The sequence below is a fragment of the Nerophis lumbriciformis genome, linkage group LG12 (genome assembly GCF_033978685.3).
Source record: "Nerophis lumbriciformis linkage group LG12, RoL_Nlum_v2.1, whole genome shotgun sequence".
In the NCBI taxonomy this organism is placed as follows: Eukaryota; Metazoa; Chordata; class Actinopteri; order Syngnathiformes; family Syngnathidae; genus Nerophis; species Nerophis lumbriciformis.
In genome coordinates this window covers 44,168,146-44,190,884 of record NC_084559.2, presented here as the reverse complement: position 1 = coordinate 44,190,884, position 22,739 = coordinate 44,168,146, and the positions used below count along the sequence as shown (strand labels likewise).

The 22,739-nt window shown below is 39.2% G+C and overlaps 1 protein-coding gene across 1 annotated transcript in view; it reads left to right on the top strand.

Annotated features, from left to right (window-relative positions):
* The window catches only part of LOC133622891 (uncharacterized), a 586,815-nt gene that overhangs the window by 529,449 nt on the left and 34,627 nt on the right, over positions 1-22,739 (top strand). Inside the window, exons 7-8 of the mRNA XM_061985724.1 lie at positions 8,773-8,916; positions 15,019-15,204. Of these exons, the coding sequence (XP_061841708.1) occupies positions 8,773-8,916; positions 15,019-15,204 (330 nt within the window). The remainder of the gene's footprint in view (positions 1-8,772; positions 8,917-15,018; positions 15,205-22,739) is intronic.

Genomic DNA, 22,739 nt, shown 5'->3' with positions numbered 1-22,739 from the left:
AAAACATCTTCAAAAAATTAAAACACGCTGTAAAGAAATGCATATCCTCTGAAAACATAAGTTTTGATAAAAACAAAACAAACAGGCTAAAGAACAGCTTCTTCCCCAGGGCCATAACCATCCTGAACGGACTGCCCGATTGTCCCTCATAACTGCCTTCTCTTCGGTGCAATAACCCATTCCACCAACCACCCTGTTTTTGTTTTTGTTTTTTTCATGTATATATTCATTTCACACCATATTCATTGCACTTCTACATTTTTTATATTTTTATATATTTGCACATTGTTTTTCTAGCATGCACACATCGCACTGTATGGAATGGCCTCAATCTCGTTACCTTGCGTAATGACAATAAAGCTGATTCTGATTCTGAAAACCATCAGCTGTAAGATGCACTTTTTAATCAAGATACATTTAAGAAATTAATTAAAAGATTTTATGGAATAATAAATGAACACCACACTAGAAATGCAAATGATGCATGTGTTCGGAAATTAATGATGGCCTTAAATATTTTCGATGAAAGAGACATATCATGGAATGATATTTGGAAAAATGCCAATAAGCCCTTTAGAAGCATTAAAAATAAGCGGAGTCCATTTAAGATCTTGAATAGATTGTATTTTACATCTTCTCAGCTGTTTAAAATTGGTGCAGTAGATAGCAAGTTGTGTATGAGCTGAGGGAACTCTTATTCATTTATTGTGGGAATGTCAGAGAATGAAAGAGTGGTTGAGAACAACAAAAGAAGCAATCACATTCCTAAATATAAACATCACAATGACACTGCAAACTTGCATTCTTGGTGATCAAGTCAGTAACGTGTCATCAAAGTGTAAAACTGCATTTATTTCAATATGCATCATAACAAAAAGGGTAATATTTAAAAAAATTTATATACTGTATGTTGGTAGTCCAACTCATACTGACTGGTATACACACATAATACATACTGACTGGTATATACACATAAAAAATACTGACTGGTATACACACATAATAAATACTGACTGGTATACACACATAATGAATACTGACTGGTATACACACTTAATAATTACTGACTGGTATACACACATAATACAAACTGACTGATAAACACATAATAAATACTTACTGGTAAACACCCATAATACATGCTGACTGGTATACACACATAATAAATACTGACTGCCCGAATGCAGCTGAGATAGGCTCCAGCACCACCCTGCCACCCCTAAAGAGACAAGCGGTAGAAAATGGATGGATGGATGGTATACAAACATATGAATTACTGACTGGTATACAAACATAAATACTGACTGGTATACACACATAATACATACTGACTGGTATACACACATAATAAATACTGACTGGTATACACACATAATAAATACAGACTGGTATACACAAGCTATGGAGATGATATCAGTAGAAAAAACTGCATTTAGATCAGATAATAATGAGTCATATATTGGAATATGGGAACCATGATTTAAATGAGTTTTAACTAGTAAATGAACCTAAAATATGACTTATTTTATCTTTGTGGAAAATATTGGACACAATGTGTTGTCAGGCTTATGAGATGTGATGTAAGTGTAAGCCACCGTGACACTATTGTTCATTTTTTAAATGTTTTTATTTTATTTTTTTATAAATGTCTGTGATGATAATGTCAATGAGGGATTTCTAATCACTGCTATGTTGGAATTCTTATTAATATTGATACTGTTGTTGATATTCATTTTAGTTTGACTACTTTTGGATTGTTTTGTGTCATGTTTGTGTGTCCTCTCAATTGCTCTGTTTATTGCTATTTTGAATGTTACTGGGTTTGGTTTTGGAATTGGAATTGTGTTAAAAAATAAAAAAAAGTATTGACCAAATAAATGTCAACACCTGAATTTAAATACAAATAATAGCTTCGCATTGGCTAATTACTGCATGGGTGATCATGTTCCATCATAACTGATGCAGTGAGTAGATTCTCATGTGTGAAACAACCATGTCGAAAAACATACCCTTTGCCCTCAACTGGTTCCGGTCGTACCTAACCGACAGGAGTTTTTGTGTAAAAGTAGACAGTTTTATGTCGTCCACAGCTCCTTTACCACTTGGGGTCCCCCAGGGCTCAATCCTTGCCCCAATTTTATTTGCGCTTTACCTTCTCCCCCTTGGTTCTATTTTTAGGAAGTACAGTATTGCATTTCATTTTTATGCCGATGATTGCCAGATTTATTTTCCCATGGCACAAAATAACACGGTTCAACGTCTTATTGACTGCCTGCACGACATCAAAGTCTGGCTTTCAGCTAACTTCCTGAGCCTAAATGAAGATAAAACAGAAGTTATGTTGTTCGGTCCAAGTCGCTCTCCCTCCCCCAACGTTGACCTCGGCACTCTGACCCCGTATCTCAGCGACTCTGTCACAAACCTGGGAGTAAAGTTTGACTCAGATTTTAAATTCGAAAAACAAATCAGCAGCGTCGTTCAAAAAAGCTTTTATCAATTACGCCAAATAGCGAAAGTGAAACCGCTTCTATCAAGACATGATCTTGAGAAATTAATCCACGCTTTTATCTCGACTCGTCTTGATTATTGTAATGCCCTGTATGTTGGCATTAGCCAGGCCTCCCTCGCCCGCCTGCAGCTCGTGCAGAACTCTGCTGCTCGTCTGCTAACACAGACCCGCAGACGTGAGCACATCACCTCTATTTTAGCGTCCCTTCACTGGCTCCCTGTGCGTTACCGAATACATTTTAAACTCCTTTTATTTGTTTTTAAATGTCTAAACAACCTCGCGCCAACCTATCTCTCCGACCCGACCTCCTTCAGCCTTACTGCCCCACCCGATCCTTAAGATCAGCCGATCAGCTGCTGTTGACGGTCCCTGACACAAGGCTGAAGCTTAGAGGTGACAGAGCTTTCGCCGTTGCTGCTCCCAAGCTCTGGAACGACCTACCCCTGAGTGTTAGACAAGCCTCCTCTCTTCCTGTTTTTAAATCTCTCTTAAAAACATACTTTTATTCCATGGCTTTTAACACTGAGTGATATCCATCCTGCAATGGCGCCCCATAATACACCTGCTGTGATCCTGTTTTTATGTTTTTATGTTTTTATTAATTCTATTTTAATTATTTATTTTTTATCGTGTTCTGTTTGTGTTGTGTTGTTTGCTCGGTACTCGTTTTATCTTTTAACCTGCTCATTGTACAGCACTTTGGCTACCCCTGTGGTAAATTTTAAATGTGCTCTATAAATAAAGTTGATTTGATTTGATTTGATTTGTCCGAGGAAAAGATGTGAATCGGTTGTTTCAGAAGAGTCAGATTATTGGCATGCATCAACCACCAGAAAACTACTAAAACCAAAAAGTGGGGAAAAAAACAGTCGGGAAACGTTGCAGCATGGTCAGAATCTCCCGTTATCAACTCAAGATCTTGGTGGAAAATCAATGGACTCTGGACAGAAATAAATGTTGTGACATTCAGGAAGCTTGTGGAGATGATGATGCGACGAATGTGTGCTGTAATTAAAGCTAAAGGCGGGTGCAATGAAATATTGGAGTGTGTGACCTTTTTTTGGACCAAGCAGTGTAGTTTAAGACAATAAGAATGTATTGTTATACGCCTCTGTTTTCATACGCCCCAGTGTTTGTATGTTACAGTTTTAGTCTCGGTTTTAAGACACACGTCGGTGACTTTCTTCTTATTTTTTTTTAGTATGGATGCAAATTAACGCGCCATAAAGCCAAATAAATTTGCAGAATAAACCAGTAATAGTCCAATCAAAGCCAACTAGATCCAGAGTGTCACTGAATGCACCACACTGCTTCGATAAGTCGAATGTGCAGTGTTGTATCGTTACTGTAATGAACCTTGGCGATGCAGTAAATTAGCATTTCTAGTCGAACTTCAGATCTGGTGCAAAAAATGTGATCGCCTTCTTCAAGTTTGATGATTTGATGGCCTTTCTTATTATTCCTCATGTGTCTGTCATTCTAAAGGCAATTAACATCATTTGAGTTGATAATTGGAATTTCATATTGGAACTTGCGATTTACATTGAAGAACATGTATGGTACGATATTGTAAAAAAAACAAAACATATATTGTGGTTGTCTACAACCATTTTTTGTAGATAGGGCTGCGGCGATCGATTATTTTAGTAATTGATTAATTTGTTAGATATTTATTTGTACAATCACGAACCCTACACCGCACCATTCTCATGTCCATCTATTGTAGTGGCCGTGTGGAAACTGTCTGCCTATTTAAAGTTCCGGGCAATCCATGCAGTCCGGATTTTGATTAAATACACTCGTTTCCTGCTGGATCTACTCTCTATTTTATGCCGCTGCTGTCACATATACTGTATACAGGTAAAAGCCAGTAAATTAGAATATTTTGAAAAACTTGATTTATTTCAGTAATTGCATTCAAAAGGTGTAACTTGTACATTATATTTATTCATTGCACACAGACTGATGCATTCAATTGTTTATTTCATTTAATTTTGATGATTTGAAGTGGCAACAAATGAAAATCCAAAATTCCGTGTGTCACAAAATTAGAATATTGTGTAAGGCTAATACAAAAAAGGGATTTTTAGAAATGTTGGCCAACTGAAAAGTATGAAAATGAAAAATATGAGCATGTACAATACTCAATACTTGGTTGGAGCTCCTTTTGCCTCAATTACTGCGTTAATGCGGCGTGGCATGGAGTCGATGAGTTTCTGGCACTGCTCAGGTGTTATGAGAGCCCAGGTTGCTCTGATAGTGGCCTTCAACTCTTCTGCGTTTTTGGGTCTGGCATTCTGCATCTTCCTTTTCACAATACCCCACAGATTTTCTATGGGGCTAAGGTCAGGGGAGTTGGCGGGCCAATTTAGAACAGAAATACCATGGTCCGTAAACCAGGCACGGGTAGATTTTGCGCTGTGTGCAGGCGCCAAGTCCTGTTGGAACTTGAAATCTCCATCTCCATAGAGCAGGTCAGCAGCAGGAAGCATGAAGTGCTCTAAAACTTGCTGGTAGACGGCTGCGTTGACCCTGGATCTCAGGAAACAGAGTGGACCGACACCAGCAGATGACATGGCACCCCAAACCATCACCCAACCATGCAAATGTTGCATTTCCTTTGGAAATCGAGGTCCCAGAGTCTGGAGGAAGACAGGAGAGGCACAGGATCCACGTTGCCTGAAGTCTAGTGTAAAGTTTCCACCATCAGTGATGGTTTGGGGTGCCATGTCATCTGCTGGTGTCGGTCCACTCTGTTTCCTGAGATCCAGGGTCAACGCAGCCGTCTACCAGCAAGTTTTAGAGCACTTCATGCTTCCTGCTGCTGACCTGCTCTATGGAGATGGAGATTTCAAGTTCCAACAGGACTTGGCGCCTGCACACAGTGCAAAATCTACCCGTGCCTGGTTTACGGACCATGGTATTTCTGTTCTAAATTGGCCCGCCAACTCCCCTGACCTTAGCCCCATAGAAAATCTGTGGGGTATTGTGAAAAGGAAGATGCAGAATGCCAGACCCAAAAACGCAGAAGAGTTGAAGGCCACTATCAGAGCAACCTGGGCTCTCATAACACCTGAGCAGTGCCAGAAACTCATCGACTCCATGCCACGCCGCATTAACGCAGTAATTGAGGCAAAAGGAGCTCCAACCAAGTATTGAGTATTGTACATGCTCATATTTTTCATTTTCATACTTTTCAGTTGGCCAACATTTCTAAAAATCCCTTTTTTGTATTAGCCTTAAGTAATATTCTAATTTTGTGACACACGGAATTTTGGATTTTCATTTGTTGCCACTTCAAATCATCAAAATTAAATGAAATAAACATTTGAATGCATCAGTCTGTGTGCAATGAATAAATATAATGTACAAGTTACACCTTTTGAATGCAATTACTGAAATAAATCAAGTTTTTCAAAATATTCTAATTTACTGGCTTTTACCTGTATACTATAATATTGTACATGGTCATTGGTATGTATTGTATATATGTTATAGACATAATATAATATATCTGTATATATATTATTCTGTACACATATTATGTATATATTCATATATAAGTTAGATTTTTTTATCGCTATATTAGCTTATTTATACCTGCATTGTCCTTTCCATCCTTACACTTTCCATCATTGTAACTGAGCTACTGTGTTGAACAATTTACCTTGTGGATCATTAAAGTTTGTCTAAGTCTAAGTTTAAGTCTAAACGATTAATCGAAGAAGATAAATCAAAGCTTTTTTCTAGTCAATGTATGGATTTAATTGATTAATCATTGCAGACCTATTTGTAATTACATAATTTCTGCATTTCACGATGGATGGGAATCGTTTACATTATAACCATTCATGACTTCCAAATCGGTGTTATTTAGATGGTGCCGGTGCTTAAACTTACAACATTTAAAATGTGCAAAGTTTTGTAAACAAAAAACAAAACGTGCCAGCAACTTGAGGGTTCCAGGTTCGATCCCCGCTCCGTCATCCGAGTCACTTCCGTTGTGTCCTTGGGCAAGACACTTTACCCACCTGCTCCCAGTGCCACCCACACTGGTTTAAATGTAACTTAGATATTGGGTTTCACTATGTAAAGCGCTTTGAGTCACTAGAGAAAACGCGCTATTTAAATATAATTCACTTCACTTCACTTCACAACTAAGCAAGACACTCAAAAAATAAGAAATACATTTGAAAAATTGTTGTGATGTTTGCAAAAATAGAAAACGTGCAAAAAAAACGATTCACTTACATGGCAATGTTTGATGCTTAAAATTCCCGGTGTTTGTGAATGCAACTTTGCTCGCTGTAAAATCTCTGTCGTTGTTGTGGCGCTAGCGTTGGTATTAGGTCTGCTATTGCCGTGTTAAGGCTGACAATAAAGTTTAAAAAGAGCATCCAGCTGTACGCTTCTTTCGGTACTTTACATTACTTACAAAACGTTACTTGTACAATATAACCCTGAAGCACTTGTTGCAGAGTCTGCATTCTTTTGGCACCGATAGCTGCTTTTTTCCCCGGTCGGGTTAATACCATTTATGTTGACATCGATGCAACTGTTCAATAATGGTAAAGTGTGGTGGATGTCTGTGACCATGCATATTTCATTGTTTGTGTAAGGGCTCCTGAATTACAAAACCCAAAACCAGTGAAGTTGGCACATTGTGTAAATGGTAAATAAAACAGAATACAATGATTTGCAAATCCTTTACAACCTATATTCAATTGAAAAGACTGCAAAGACAAGATACTTAACGTTCAAACTGAAAAACGTATTTTTATTTTTTTTTTTGCAAATAATCATTAACTTAGAATTTAATGGCAGCATTACATTGTAAAAAAGTTGGCACAGGGGCATTTTTACCACTGTGTTACATGGCCTTTCCTTTTAACAACACTCAGTAAACGTTTGGGAACTGAGGAGACCAATTTTTGAAGATTTTCAGGTGGAATTATTTCCCATTCTTGCCCGATGTACAGCTTAAGTTGTTCAACAGTCCGGGGTCTCCGTTGTCGTATTTGACGGCTCAAAATGCGCCACACATTTTCAATGGGAGACAGGTCTGGACTACAGGCAGGCCAGCCTAGTACCCAAACTCTTTTACTACGAAGCCACACTGTTGTAACACGTGCATAATCTGGCTTGGCATTGTCTTGCTGAAATAAGCAGGGGCGTCCATGAAAAAGTGTGTTTGTTTGTTGTTTGTTCACAAAGTGGTGACCCTCGCCCCATCCTTGTTTGTGAATGACTGAGCATTTCACGGAAGCTCTTTTTATACCCAATCTGTTCCCAGTTAGCCTGTTCACCTGTGGGATGTTCCAAATAAGGGTTTGATGAGCATTTTTTATTTTTTATTTTTTACTGCAGCTGTTACATATACTCTGCGATGAGGTGGCGACTTGTCCAGGGTGTACCCCGCCTTCCGCCCGATTGTAGCTGAGATAGGCTCCAGCGCCCCCCCGCGACCCCGAAGGGAATAAGCGGTAGAAAATGGATGGATGGATGTTACATATACTGTAATATTGTACATGGTAATTAGGATTTGTTATATATTGTATATATTATATAAAAATATAGTATAATAAAATACATCAATATATATATATATATATATATATATATATATATATATATATATATATATATATATACAGTATATATAATATGTAAATAGTACATATATTGTATATATTATATGCAAATATAATATAGTATAATAATATAATATATAAGTATATATTATATATTGTGTATGTATAATATGTAAATATTACATATATGTTATATTTTATATTGCTACTTTGGTACATTTTTAGTCTACTTAATACCTGTATTACCCTTTCCATTCTTTGAAACTGAGCTATTGTGTGGAACAATTTCCATTGTGGATCAATAAAGTTTGTCTAAGTCTAAGTCTATTCCTTAACTTTCTCAGTCTTTTTTGCCACTTGTGCCAGCTTTCTTGAAACATGTTGCAGGCATCAAATTCCAAATGAGCTAATATTTGCAAAAAATAACAACGTTTACCAGTTCGAATGTTAAATATCTTGTGTTTGCAGTCCATTCAATTGAATATAGGTTGACAATGATTTGCAAATCATTATATTGTGTTTTTATTTACGATTTACACAACGTGCCAACTTCACTGGTTTTGGGTTTTTGTAGTTTGAATCATTCCACTTCCCGATATTTTGAAACTAAATAGACAGAAATTAAAACGTGGGCCTTTGACGATACATGTGTCCCTTATGTGTGACGTGTAGGTGACGGGAGGTTCTTTCAATGGGGCATTGGACGAGCATGCGGAAACACAACAAAGAACATCCTTCGCCCACAACGCGTGATGCTGCAAAGTTCGCCAGTGAAGGAAGTAGCTGCGGGATGCTGGCACAGTCTGCTTCTATCAGGTCGGTGCATAGCTCATCTTTGTCGGATCTAGTGCAAACCCTTCTGCCGATGTCAGCTCTGTCTACATCACATCCTCTGAATGTACACCCTCACATGCTCACAACCTCGCCGTACAGGATGCATTAATCCTTGGCTGTGCGCTTTGGCCGTCGTACAGATGTGCGCTTACATCTATTCACATCATTCATTAAGAGCTCTCCCAGGGGCGAGCGAGGCTATATAAACACAGAGGCTCTTTCACCTCACTGCAGAGGACTTCAAAGCCACTTCACCATACACAGCAGACCAACGCTCCCAGTCTGCATGGCTGATATATGGAGTGACTGCAGTGGTGATACAACTCAGGGCCCATCACTGTAGATCACTTTGAGCTCTTATGAGACTTTATTTCTCAAAGGGAGGAGGACATTCATCCTTTTTAATACAACACTTTGTGCAATCATTTCCCAGTGTTGCTAATGCCATTGCCTTTTATTAACCCGGCTAAAAGTGTAATGCGATTTAAGCATTGCACTTTAAGTGGATCATTTGTGCCTATGTTTGCTAATGTGCAAGGCTTTATGAGACTTGATGGCTGATTAAGGTAGTGTTTTCAGTCTATGGGTTATTAATATAGCTTTGTACAAATTACCTAAGTGTAAAATATACCTGGCAAAAATATCATAATAGTTCACCATATAAATACAGTAAAGGCCAAAAGTTTGGACACACCTTCTCATTCAATGTATTTTCTTTGTTTTCATGACTATTTACATTGTAGATTATTCACTGAAGGCATCAAAAACACCTGTGAAGTGAAAACCATTTCAGGAGACTACCTCTTGAAGCTCATCGAGAGAATGCCAAGAGTGTGAAAAGCAGTAATCAGAGCAAAGGGTGGCTATTTTGAAGGAACTAGAATATAAAACCTGTTTTCAGTTTCCTTTTCCTGTTAAGTACATAACGCCACATGAACGTGAAAGATACCAATCCTTAATTAGGAATGTCAAAATATACAGTGCAGGCCAAAAGTTTGGACACACCTTCTCATTCAATGTATTTTCTTTGTTTTCATGACTATTTACATTGTAGATTATTCACTGAAGGCATCAAAAACACCTGTGAAGTGAAAACCATTTCAGGAGACTACCTCTTGAAGCTCATCGAGAGAATGCCAAGAGTGTGAAAAGCAGTAATCAGAGCAAAGGGTGGCTATTTTGAAGGAACTAGAATATAAAACCAGTTTTCAGTTTCCTTTTCCTGTTAAGTACATAACTCCACATGAACGTGAAAGATACCAATCCTTAATTAGGAATGTCAAAATATACAGTGCAGGCCAAAAGTTTGGACACACCTTCTCATTCAATGCATTTTCTTTATTTTCATGATTATTTACATTATAGATTATTCACTGAAGGCATCAAAAACACCTGTGAAGTGAAAACCATTTCAGGAGACTACCTCTTGAAGCTCATCGAGAGAATGCCAAGAGTGTGAAAAGCAGTAATCAGAGCAAAGGGTGGCTATTTTGAAGGAACTAGAATATAAAACCTGTTTTCAGTTTCCTTTTCCTGTTAAGTACATAACTCCACATGAACGTGAAAGATACCAATCCTTAATTAGGAATGTCAAAATATACAGTGCAGGCCAAAAGTTTGGACACACCTTCTCATTCAATGCATTTTCTTTATTTTCATGATTATTTACTGAAGGCATCACAACTATGAATGAACACATGTGGAGTGATGTACTTAACAAGAAAAGGTGAAATAACTGAAAACATGTTTTATATTCTAATTTATTCAAAATTGCCACTCTTTGCTCTGATTACTGCTTTGCACACTCCTGGCATTCTCTTGATGAGCTTCAAGAGGTAGTCACCTGAAATGGTTTTCACTTCACAGGTGTCATAGTTTTGATGCCTTCAGTGACAATCTACAATGTAAATAGTCATGAAAATAAAGAAAACACAAGGAAATGAGAAGCTGTGTCCAAACTTTTGGCCTGTACTGTATATTTTGAAATTCCTAATTAAGGAGTTGTATCTTTCACGTTTTAAGGTCTCCTTCCAGTTTGCATTTGGATATACAGTCACCACACACTTTATTCGGGTAATATAATACATACGTTCTGATGCAAGTCTTGTATGTAAAAAATGACTTTAATATTCAGGTAAATATGATGAACAAAAAAGACCAAACAGACCCTCCAACATTTTGCTAATTTTTTTTTTGTGATTGTTGCACTTTAATGCTGCATTCCATTCACATCGTAAGTGGAAAGTCGGAGCTGGAAATGACGACGCACCCGCGTTGAGAGCGTTCCAGTTACAAGTACTGTACTGTATTATGTAGTAGACTTTTGTATGCAGTTGCAATTTCAACGTATCAGATGGCAGTAGACTACTTATCTCGGAAGTCGTTTTTGCCATTACGTTGAATGTACCAGACTTGTCTTTGTTGAGCACCACAACATGTTTATACTGTAAGTATTGTATATATTACACACCATCTGTTTAATTGTACCATGCATCTTAGTTGCATTTTTCATTACCAAATTTGGAGGTGTTGAAATTGCCATGTAAAATTGCTAATGCTAATTAGTAGCATGTCTATGGCATATCTAATGCAAATTAGCATTGAGCTATTGCATTTTAACAAGTGGAGCCCTGCTATACTTTTAAGCGCCTTCTTCTTGCTTTGTTGTCATGAAAAAATGTAACACTGCCTTGAGGCAGTCCGACTGACTCCATTCTGAAGGCTTGACTACTTGTTTCCTGGCAAAGTGTTGCAGCCGGTGCTGAAGCTGCTACCATACATGACGTCTGCATCAATGGTATCATATACCATTATAATGGATCGGTACCAACGAACTCAATCGGTATAGAACCGGTTGGTACCTGTAAAAGTACCAATTTACTAATCCTCGCTGTAAGATATCTGACAAAAGTGAGTACACACCTCACATTTCGGAAAACCGCTTCCTTATATATTCTCACGGGACAATGCAGTCAGTGTACAGCTGGTCTGTGTATATCATTATATATTGAATACAATCTGAAAGGACTAAATAGCTGTGTCATAATGTCCATATTCCAACCGTAATATGGACGTCCAAAATAACGTAGCTTGGATGGCAACATATGTTGCTCCAAAACCTGTATGTACCTTTCAGCATTAATGGTGCCTTCACAGATGTGTAAGTTACCCATGTCTTGGGCACTAATACACCCCCATACCATCACACATGCTGGCTTATTAAACTTGGCGCCTAGAACAGTCTGGATGGTTCTTTTCCTCTTTTAGCCCGTTGGACACTACGTCAGACCACAGAACACTTTTCCACTTTGCATCAGCCCATCTTAGATGAGTTCGGGCCCAGGGTGTTGGGTGTTGTTGATGAATGGCTTTCGCTTTGCATAGTAGAGTTTTAACTTGCACTTACAGATGTAGCGACAAACTGTCGTTACTGACAGTGGTTTTCTGAAGTGTTCCTGAGCCCATGTGGTAATATCAGAATCAGAATCAGAATCAGAATCAGCTTTATTGTCATTACGCAAGGTAACGAGATTGAGGCCATTCCATACAGTGCGATGTGTGCATGCTAGAAAAACAATGTGCAAATATATAAAAATTTAAAAAATGTAGAAGTGCAATGAATATGGTGTGAAATGAATATATACATGAAAAAACAAAAAAACAAAACAAAAACAGGGTGGTTGGTGGAATGGGTTATTGCACCGAAGAGAAGGCAGTTATGAGGGACAATGGGGCAGTCCGTTCAGGATGGTTATGGCCCTGGGGAAGAAGCTGTTCTTTAGCCTGTTTGTTTTGGTTTTAATGCACCTGTAGCGCTTCCCAGAGGGCAGCAGGTGGAACAGGTCAGAGCCAGGGTGGGTGCTGTCCTTGATGATGGCACTGGCTCTGTTGAGGCAGCGGGAGGTGTAGATGTCCGTCAGAGAGGGGAGAGGGCGGCCGATGATCTTCTGAGCCGTCTTGACCACTCTTTGCAGCCTCTCCCTGTCTGCTGCAGTGCAGCTGCCGTACCATACCGTAATACAGTAGGTCAGCAGGCTCTCGATGGACGAGCGGTAGAAGGTCAGCAGCAGGTCAGGCTTCAGGTTGTACTTCCCGAGGACTCTAAGGAAGTGTAGCCGCTGCTGAGCCTTCTTGATGATTGATATATATATTAATATCCTTTACACACTGATGTCGGGTTTTGATGCAGTACGGCCTGAGGTATCGAAGGTCACGGGCATTGCCGCTTACGTGCAGTGATTTCTATTTGATGATATTACGGGCCGTAGATGGTGAAATCCCTAAATTCCTTGTAATAGTTGGTTGAGAAATGTTGTTCTTAAACTGTTGGACAATTTGCTTACGCATTTGTTCACAAAGTGGAGACCCTCGCCCCACCCTTGTTGTGAATGACTGAGAATTTCATATAAGCTTCTTTTATACCCAATCGTAGCACCCACCTGTTCCCAATTAGCCTGTTCATCTGTGGGAAGTTCCAAATAAGTGTTTGATGAGCATTCCTCAACTCTCTCAGTCTTTTTTGCCACTTGTGCCAGCTTTTTTGAAACATGTTGCAGGCATCAATTTCCAAATGAGCTAATATTCGCAAAAAAAAAAAAAAAATTGCCAGTTTGAATTTTAAGTGTCTTGTCTTTTCAGTCTATTCAATTGCATATAAGGTGAAAAGGATTTGCAAATCATTCTATTCTGTTTTGGTTCTCGCCCGGAAAAGGGTGGAGTACCATCTCCGGGTTGGGGAGGAGATCTTGCCCCAAGTGGAGGAGTTCAAGTACCTCGGAGTCTTGTTCACGAGTGAGGGAAGAGTGGATCGTGAGATCGACAGGCGGATCGGTGCGGCGTCTTCAGTAATGCGGACGCTGTATCGATCCGTTGTGGTGAAGAAGGAGCTGAGCCGGAAGGCAAAGCTCTCAATTTACCGGTCGATCTACGTTCCCATCCTCACCTATGGTCATGAGCTTTGGGTTATGACCGAAAGGACAAGATCACGGGTACAAGCGGCCGAAATGAGTTTCCTCCGCCGGGTGGCGGGGCTCTCCCTTAGAGATAGGGTGAGAAGCTCTGTCATTCGGGGAGAGCTCAAAGTAAAGCCGCTGCTCCTCCACATCGAGAGGAGCCAGATGAGGTGGTTCGGGCATCTGGTCAGGATGCCACCCGAGCGCCTCCCTAAGGAGGTGTTTAGGGCATGTCCGACCGGTAGGAGGCCACGAGGAAGACCCAGGACACGTTGGGAAGACTATGTCTCCCGGCTGGCCTGGGAACGCCTCGGGATCCCCCGGGAGGAGCTGGACAAAGTGGCTGGGGAGAGGGAAGTCTGGGCTTCCCTGCTTAGGCTGCTGCCCCCGCGACCCGACCTCGGATAAGCGGAAGAAGATGGATGGATGGATGGATGGATTCTGTTTTTATTTACCATTTACACAATGTGCCAATTTCACTGGTTTTGGGTTATGTACTCCTGTTAGTCCAAACATCCATGAGCACAGATATGTCCGAGTGTACGGAACAACACAGTCAAATAAATCTGCCGCTGTATTACATTTGCTCTTCAAATGCTGTCATCCTGTCATGGGGGAACTGAAATATCCATCTCCAATCAGGACTTAATGAATAGCCTGATGAGTGTCGGGCAGAACTGAATTACCAGTTAGATTTGAAGAGCTTTGGTGTGTGTGTTGGGTGTGGGTTGGATGGTCATTAAAAAGACATGTCTGAGAGTAAAAAAAAGGGTAAAAAGTATTTATCGAATTCTGTCACAGGGCTCGTGGAATTGCTTTTCTTATCTTTCTGGTATGAATTTCATTCATGAGGGTCAATCTGTGTGACAAATGCACACGGGACGTACGAAAAGAGGTTAAGGGGAGCTGACGTTAAAGTCAAAGAGGGCCATATTTGAAAATTGGTACAAAAAACGGGGGGTGAGCTGAAACGAATAGGGGATAGAGCAGAAAAGGGAAAAAAAAAAGGGGGGAAAAAAAAAGAACACGCGCACGAGTGCCGCGAGAGACAGCTTGCCTGGGCCGGAGCATATTGAGGGCAGCAGGTGGAAGAGTGGCACAGTTAATTAAAACGCCTGTCTTAATGTCTCAGCCCGTCACTCCGGGGAGGGCGGGAGGGAGAGACTTGCCAGGCTGGAGCTGGGATGCGCCCAAGCAGCCGTCTTCACGGCAAACCACCCAAGCAGCCAGCAGGGCAGCCAGCCCACTCCACCACATGTCAGACAAGCCCTGACTCTGTGCCCTTCACCCTCTCTTCACTCCCTCCAACACGCGCACCGTGCACACGCCCGCTCTAATCAAACACATAAAAAAAAATACTCCAATATAGACGATAATAAAAGAGGCTCTTCGCCATTAGCAACGCTATGCTAACTTCATAAAATTGTATCCCACTGGCGAAACCCCGTAGATAATTGTCCGTCCACTTCAGAACCATTTTGTCGATGTCTTTTAGGACCATTTTTAACATTTCCCTTAGTGTGCTTATTCCTAGCCGATTCCTGCTGTGTCACTCTAAAAAAAATATGAAAAAAATAATATGACAGACAGTATGACAGACAATAATTACTAGGGATGTCCGATAATGGCTTTTTGCCGATATCCGATATTCCGATATTGTCCAACTCTTTAATTACCGATACCGATATCAACCGATATATACAGTCATGGAATTAACCAGAGGTGTGGACTCGAGTCACATGACTTGGACTCGAGTCAGACTCGAGTCATGAATTTGATGACTTTAGACTCGACTTGACAAAATGTAAAAAGACTTGCAACTCGACTTAGACTTTAACATCAATGACTTGTGACTTCACTTGGACTTGAGCCTTTTGAATTGACATGACTTGACATGACTTGCTACTTTCCCCAAAACCCAAAGATGAAAAAGTTATTCGGGAGCGCTCCGTATTTTTCATTGTGTACTTGTCTATCAGCGTTGCGTGTGTCAGCTGGTGTGGTCTCAGTACAACAGCCAATCAAATTAGATCTACTTTGTTTTCATCACACAGCATTCATCCAATCAAATTGCAGGACAACCAACGAAGAAGACATGTCCAAACCACACGCCAGTGAACAAAAAATGATACCTAAAATAATTTTGTTTGGGTATAAAAATTACGAGGTAGTCAACACAAAACGGTTTGCAGTATGCAACACATGCGGTTCGAAAATGACTGATGGAGAGGCAACAACTTCCAACTTCGTCCGGCATTTGAAGTTGCACAAAGAAGGGTAAGTTTTGAATGTAAGATAACGTTTATTGGCTAAGTAACATGACTTTTATTTGCTGTGTAGTTAAATCAGTGAGGCTGTAAACTCACTGCTAACGTTATAACGTTATTGCAAACACGGGAATCTGTTGCAGTTCACTACCTTATTCATACTTTTTGTTCAGTGATTTTTTTTAAGCAGGGTTACGTTAGTCAATATATCACACGTAACGTTAGACGGCGGTCAGCAGCACCGCGTATTTTAGCCACCTAAAAAAAGACAAAAATAGTAAAATAAAGGTCAGTTAAAATGTATACTATATTATGAATATGTGTACCGTTTTAGCTAGCTTTCTGACATACTGTTGGTTGTTTACCTCAGTGGTCCCCAACCACCGGGCCGCGGCCCGGTACTGGTCCGTGGATCGATTGGTATCAGGCCGCACAAGAAATAATTTTTTTTTCTTTTCTTTTTTTAATTAAATCAACATAAAAAACACAAGATACACTTACAAGTAGTGCACCAACCCAAAACAACTCTCTCCCCCCTTTTGTTCTGGGCATTGAACATGAAGACTCTTCCTTCACTGTTCCGAGTGGCCATGAGAGTCTTGGCAGTGCCTGCCTCCAGTGCTCCAGTGGAGCGAGTTTTCAGCCATGGTGGCATCATACTACGTCCCCATCGTGCACAAATGACTGACAGACTTTTGGCTAATTTGGTCTTTTGCAAATGCAATGCAGCATAGGGCCCTGACATATAAAAAGTACAACTTTTTTGTTATGTTCACGTATATGTCATGTTTTTTCAATGTTAACACTTTTGTACAAATAAGTACATTTGCACTTTATTTTTCAATGTGTTTGTTCTGTAAAGGAATGAGTTAATGTTTAAAATGACTGGTTAATAGTGCTATTATGAAGTGCAATGTCAGCACAATTTTCTTTCCTGCAATTTAAAATGCCTTGTTTTAATAAATAAATACAGCGTTTGAAAAGCATACACAATCTGTGTTAATATATTAGTCTGTGGTTAAAAGGACTTGAAAGGACTCGAAACTCAAAATGCAGGACTTAGGACTTGACTTGAGACTTTCCAGTCTTGACTTTGGACTTGACTCGGGGCTTGCCTGTCTTGACTCGGGACTTGACTCGGACTTGAGGGCAAAGACTTGAGACTTACTTGTGACTTGCAAAACAATGACTTGGTCCCACCTCTGGAATTAACACATTATTATGCCTAATTTGGACAACCAGATATGGTGAAGATAAGGTACTTTAAAAAAAATAAAAAAAATAAAATAAGATAAATAAATTAAAAACATTTTCTTGAATAAAAAAGAAAGTAAAACAATATAAAAACAGTTACATAGAAACTAGTAATTAATGACAATTAGTAAAATTAACTGTTAAAGGTTAGTACTATTAGTGGACCAGCAGCATGCACAATCATGTGTGCTTACGGACTGTATCCCTTGCAGACTGTATTGATATATATTGATATATAATGTAGGAACCAGAATATTAATAACAGAAAAAAACAACCCTTTTGTGGAATGAGTGTAAATGGGGGAGGGAGGTTTTTTGGGTTGGTGCACTAATTGTAAGTGTATCTTGTGTTTTTTTATGTTGATTTAATTAAAAAACAAAAAAAACATACCGATAATAAAAAAATACGATACCGATCATTTCCGATAATACATTTTAACGCATTTATCATCTCTAATAATTACCCATTTTTCCGAATTCTAGTCAGAGTTGGGTTAGGAAGATTTATGTTTTAATATGTATAATTTGCTGCTCAGTGGCCTTGTGGTTAGAGTGTCCGCCCTGAGATAGGTAGGTAGTGAGTTCAAACCCCGGTCAAGTCATACCTAAGACTATTAAAATGGGACCCATTACCTCCCTGCTTGGCACTCAGCATCAAGGGTTGGGATTGGGGGTTAATTCACCAGAATGATTCCCGAGCGCAGCCACCGCTGCTGCTCACTGCTCCCCTCACCTCCCAGGGGGTGGAACAAGGGGATGGGTCAAATGCACAGGGTGATTTCACCACACCTAGTGTGTGTGTGACAATCATTGGTACTTTAACTTAAATTGTTTATTTCACACTAAAAAATATTATTGGAAAATGTATTTCCATGAATTTAGTTTAGCACAAAACAAAGCAAATGGTCCTACATGTACAGGATTACAAACTTCAATATCAAATCAACTTTATTTATAGAGCACATTTAAAATTTACCACAGGGGTAGCCAAAGTGCTGTACAATGAGCAGGTTAAAAGATAAAACGAGTACCGAGCAAACACAACACAACACAAACAGAACACGATAAAAAATAAATAATTAAAATAGAATTAATAAAAACATAAAAACAGGATCACAGCAGGTGTATTATGGGGCGCCATTGCAGGATGGATATCACTCAGTGTTAAAAGTCATGGAATAAAAGTATGTTTTTAAGAGAGATTTAAAAACAGGAAGAGAGGAGGCTTGTCTAACACTCAGGGGTAGGTCGTTCCAGAGCTTGGGAGCAGCAACGGCGAAAGCTCTGTCACCTCTAAGCTTCAGCCTTGTGTCAGGGACCGTCAACAGCAGCTGATCGGCTGATCTTAAGGATCGGGTGGGGCAGTAAGGCTGAAGGAGGTCGGAGAGATAGGTTGGCGCGAGGTTGTTTAGACATTTAAAAACAAATAAAAGGAGTTGAAAATGTATTCGGTAACGCACAGGGAGCCAGTGAAGGGACGCTAAAATAGGGGTGATGTGCTCACGTCTGCGGGTCTGTGTTAGCAGACGAGCAGCAGAGTTCTGCACGAGCTGCAGGCGGGCGAGGGAGGCCTGGCTAATGCCAACATACAGGGCATTACAATAATCAAGACGAGTCGAGATAAAAGCGTGGATTAATTTCTCAAGATCATGTCTTGATAGAAGCGGTTTCACTTTCGCTATTTGGCGTAATTGATAAAAGCTTTTTTGAACGACGCTGCTGATTTGTTTTTCGAATTTAAAATCTGAGTCAAACTTTACCCCCAGGTTTGTGACACAGTCGCTGAGATACGGGGTCAGAGTGCCGAGGTCAACGTTGGGGGAGGGAGAGCGACTTGGACCGAACAACATAACTTCTGTTTTATCTTCATTTAGGCTCAGGAAGTTAGCTGAAAGCCAGACTTTGATGTCGTGCAGGCAGTCAATAAGACGTTGAACCGTGTTATTTTGTGCCATGGGAAAATAAATCTGGCAATCATCGGCATAAAAATGAAATGCAATACTGTACTTCCTAAAAATAGAACCAAGGGGGAGAAGGTAAAGCGCAAATAAAATTGGGGCAAGGATTGAGCCCTGGGGGACCCCATGTGGTAAAGGAGCTGTGGACGACATAAAACTGTCTACTTTTACACAAAAACTCCTGTCGGTTAGGTACGACCGGAACCAGTTGAGGGCGGCGCCCTTAATGCCCACACAGTTCTCAAGACGAGTGATTAAGGTGGCGTGGTCGACGGTGTGGAACGCAGCAGACAGATCTAAAAGCACCAGGACAACATATTTACCAGAATCAGTGGACAGGAGGATATCGTTAAAAACTTTTAGAAGCGCTGACTCTGTGCTGTGGAGGGCTTTAAAACCGGACTGGAACAGCTCAGTGATACCATTATCCTCTAAGAAGGGCAACAACTGACTGTAGACAACCTTCTCTAATATTTTGGAAATGTATGGAAGATTAGAGATAGGTCTGAAGTTAGAGAGGAGAGAGGGGTCGAGGCTGGGTTTTTTAAGTAGAGGTCGTACCACTGCATGTTTAAACTCTACTGGAACTATTCCAGAAGAGAGGCTACTATTGATAATGTTAAGGATATGGTCTGTCTAAGTTGCACGCAACAAAAATATATGTATTGATTAAAATTAAAGTGCCACTGATAGTCACACACACAGTAGGTGTGTTGAAATTACTCTCTGCATTTGACCCATCCCCTTTTTCCACCCCCTGGGAGGTGAGGGGAGCAGTGAGCAGCAGCGGTGGTCGCGCTCGGGAATCATTTTGGTGATTTAACCCCCAATTCCAACCCTTGACGCTGAGTGCCAAGCAGAGAGGTAATGGCTCCCATTTTTATAGTCTTAGGTATGACTCAGCCGGGGTTTGAACTCACGACCTACCGATCTCAGGGCGGACACTCTAACCACAAGGCCACTGAGCAGGCTAAATTATCGCGTTATATACAGATAAAATGTGATTAATTGTGTTGAAACATTTAATTGTTTGACAGCCCAGATAATTGTTAGTTTTATTTGCAGGTTAAATGTAATGACTTTTTTTTGTTATCCAGCAGATGGCATGTCAATACAGGTAGTGAGTGTGGCACACACTCAGAGGCATCATTTACCCATCACTAATAAATGTTTGTTTTAATTATGTTAACGTTTTTATTTTGCTCTAAAAAATATATATAATTGAACAGTTTATTTCCATTAAATTGTATTCAGTACAAAACATAAATTCAAGTGTGATTAAAAAAATATACACATTTTTCACATAAGTAAAAACTTGCAATGGGGGGAAGCTCCAAATACAGCCCTGCTTAGCATAAAACAATTGTCCGACGTTGACACTAATGTCTAAGATATATGTCTATCTGCGATTGTTACATTATCTGCAAACAAAATGTGATTAATTGTGATGAAATATTTAAATTGTTTGACAGCCAAATTATTATTATTATTATTATTTATTTTTTTTTGCAGGTCAAATGTAACAACGTTTTCCAACCAGCAGATGACACTATTTTGGAACACTTACACAGTATCCATGCAGTGTCGACACAGCTAGTGAGTGTGCCACACACTCTTTGAGGCATCATTTACCCTTCATTATTTTTATTTTATTTTTTATTTCGCACTAAAACATTTATTATTTAACAGTTTCTTTCTATGAATTTGGTTTAGTACAAAACATGTGTCAAACTAATTTCAAGTCTGATTAAAAAGTATAACATTCCCTTCACATAAATACAGACTTGTAAAGATTGTGAAGAGATGGGCTCCAAATAAATTTCTGCTTAGCATAAAACATTTGCACAATGCTAATTGTCCCACGTTGACAGTGTTGGAAACTTGAAAATAGACGGTCTAAGGTACACTTATATATGTGTCTATCTGCAGACAAACTGTGAATAATTGTGATAAAATATGTTAATCGTTTGACGGCCTAATTCATTAATAGTTTTATTTGCAGGTCAAATGTAATGACTTTTTTCATCCAGCAGATGGCACCATTATGAAACACCTATATAGTATGTGTGCAGTGTCAATACAGATAGTAAATGTGCCAAGCACTCACTGAGGTGTCATTTACCCATCATTAATAAATGTTTGTTTTATTTGTTGATTTTTTTTGTTCTTTTTTTTGCACTAAAACATATATTATTTAACAGTTTCTTTCTATGAATTTGGTTTAGTACAAAACATGTGACAAACTTGTTTCAAGTCTGATCAAAACGTATACAAATCCCTTTACATGAATACAGAAATGTAGAAATTGTAAGGGGATGGGGCTGCAAATAAATTTCTGCTTAGCATAAAACACTTGCACAAAGTAAATTGTCCCACCTTGACAGTGTTAAATACTTGAAAATAGTCGGTCTAAGGTACACTTATTAAATATATGTGTCTATCTGCAATAGGCATGTTATCTACAAACAAACTGTGAATAAATGTGATGTAATATTTTCCTCTTTTGACGGCCTAACTAATTATTAGATTTATTTGCCGGTCAAAGGTAATACCTTTTTTTTATCCAGCAGATGGCACCATTATGAAACACCGACATAGTATGTGCGCACTGTCAATACAGATAGTAAATGTGCCAAACACTCACTGAGGCGTCATTTACCCATCATTAATAAATGTTTGTTTTATTTGTTGATTTTTTATTTATTTATTTCATTTATTATATAACATTTTCTTTCTATGAATTGAGTTTAGTACAAAACATGTGTCAAACTAATTTCAAGTCTGATTAAAAAGTATAAAAATCTCTTCACATAAATACAGAATTGTAAAGATCGTGAAGGGATGGGCTCCAAATACATTTCTGCTTAGCATAAAACACTTGCACAACGCTAATTGTCCCACGTTGACAGTGTTAAATGCTTGAAAATAGTCGGTCTAAGGTACACTTATTAAATATATGTGTCTATCTGCAGACAAACTGTGAATAATTGAGATGAAATATTGTAATCAATTGACGGCCTAATTCATTAATAGTTTTATTTGCAGGTCAAATGTAATACCTTTTTTTTCATCCAGCAGATGGCACCATTATGAAACACCTAGATAGTATGTGTGCAGTGTCAATACAGATAGTAAATGTGCCAAACACTCACTGAGGTGTCATTTACCCATCACTAATAATGGCTACTTAGCTGAAGAGCTGAACAACAATTCAAAGCATCACTGTTTTCTCATACTGTATTACAATGCCATAGCTTTTAATGCCATTTTAAGTTACTATATGGTGTATTTACATGATTATGTTGTGTTGTTTTGGCCGGTGACCAAATTGCTTCAGGTTCAAAATGATGTCCACATTCTCAACAGCAATGCAT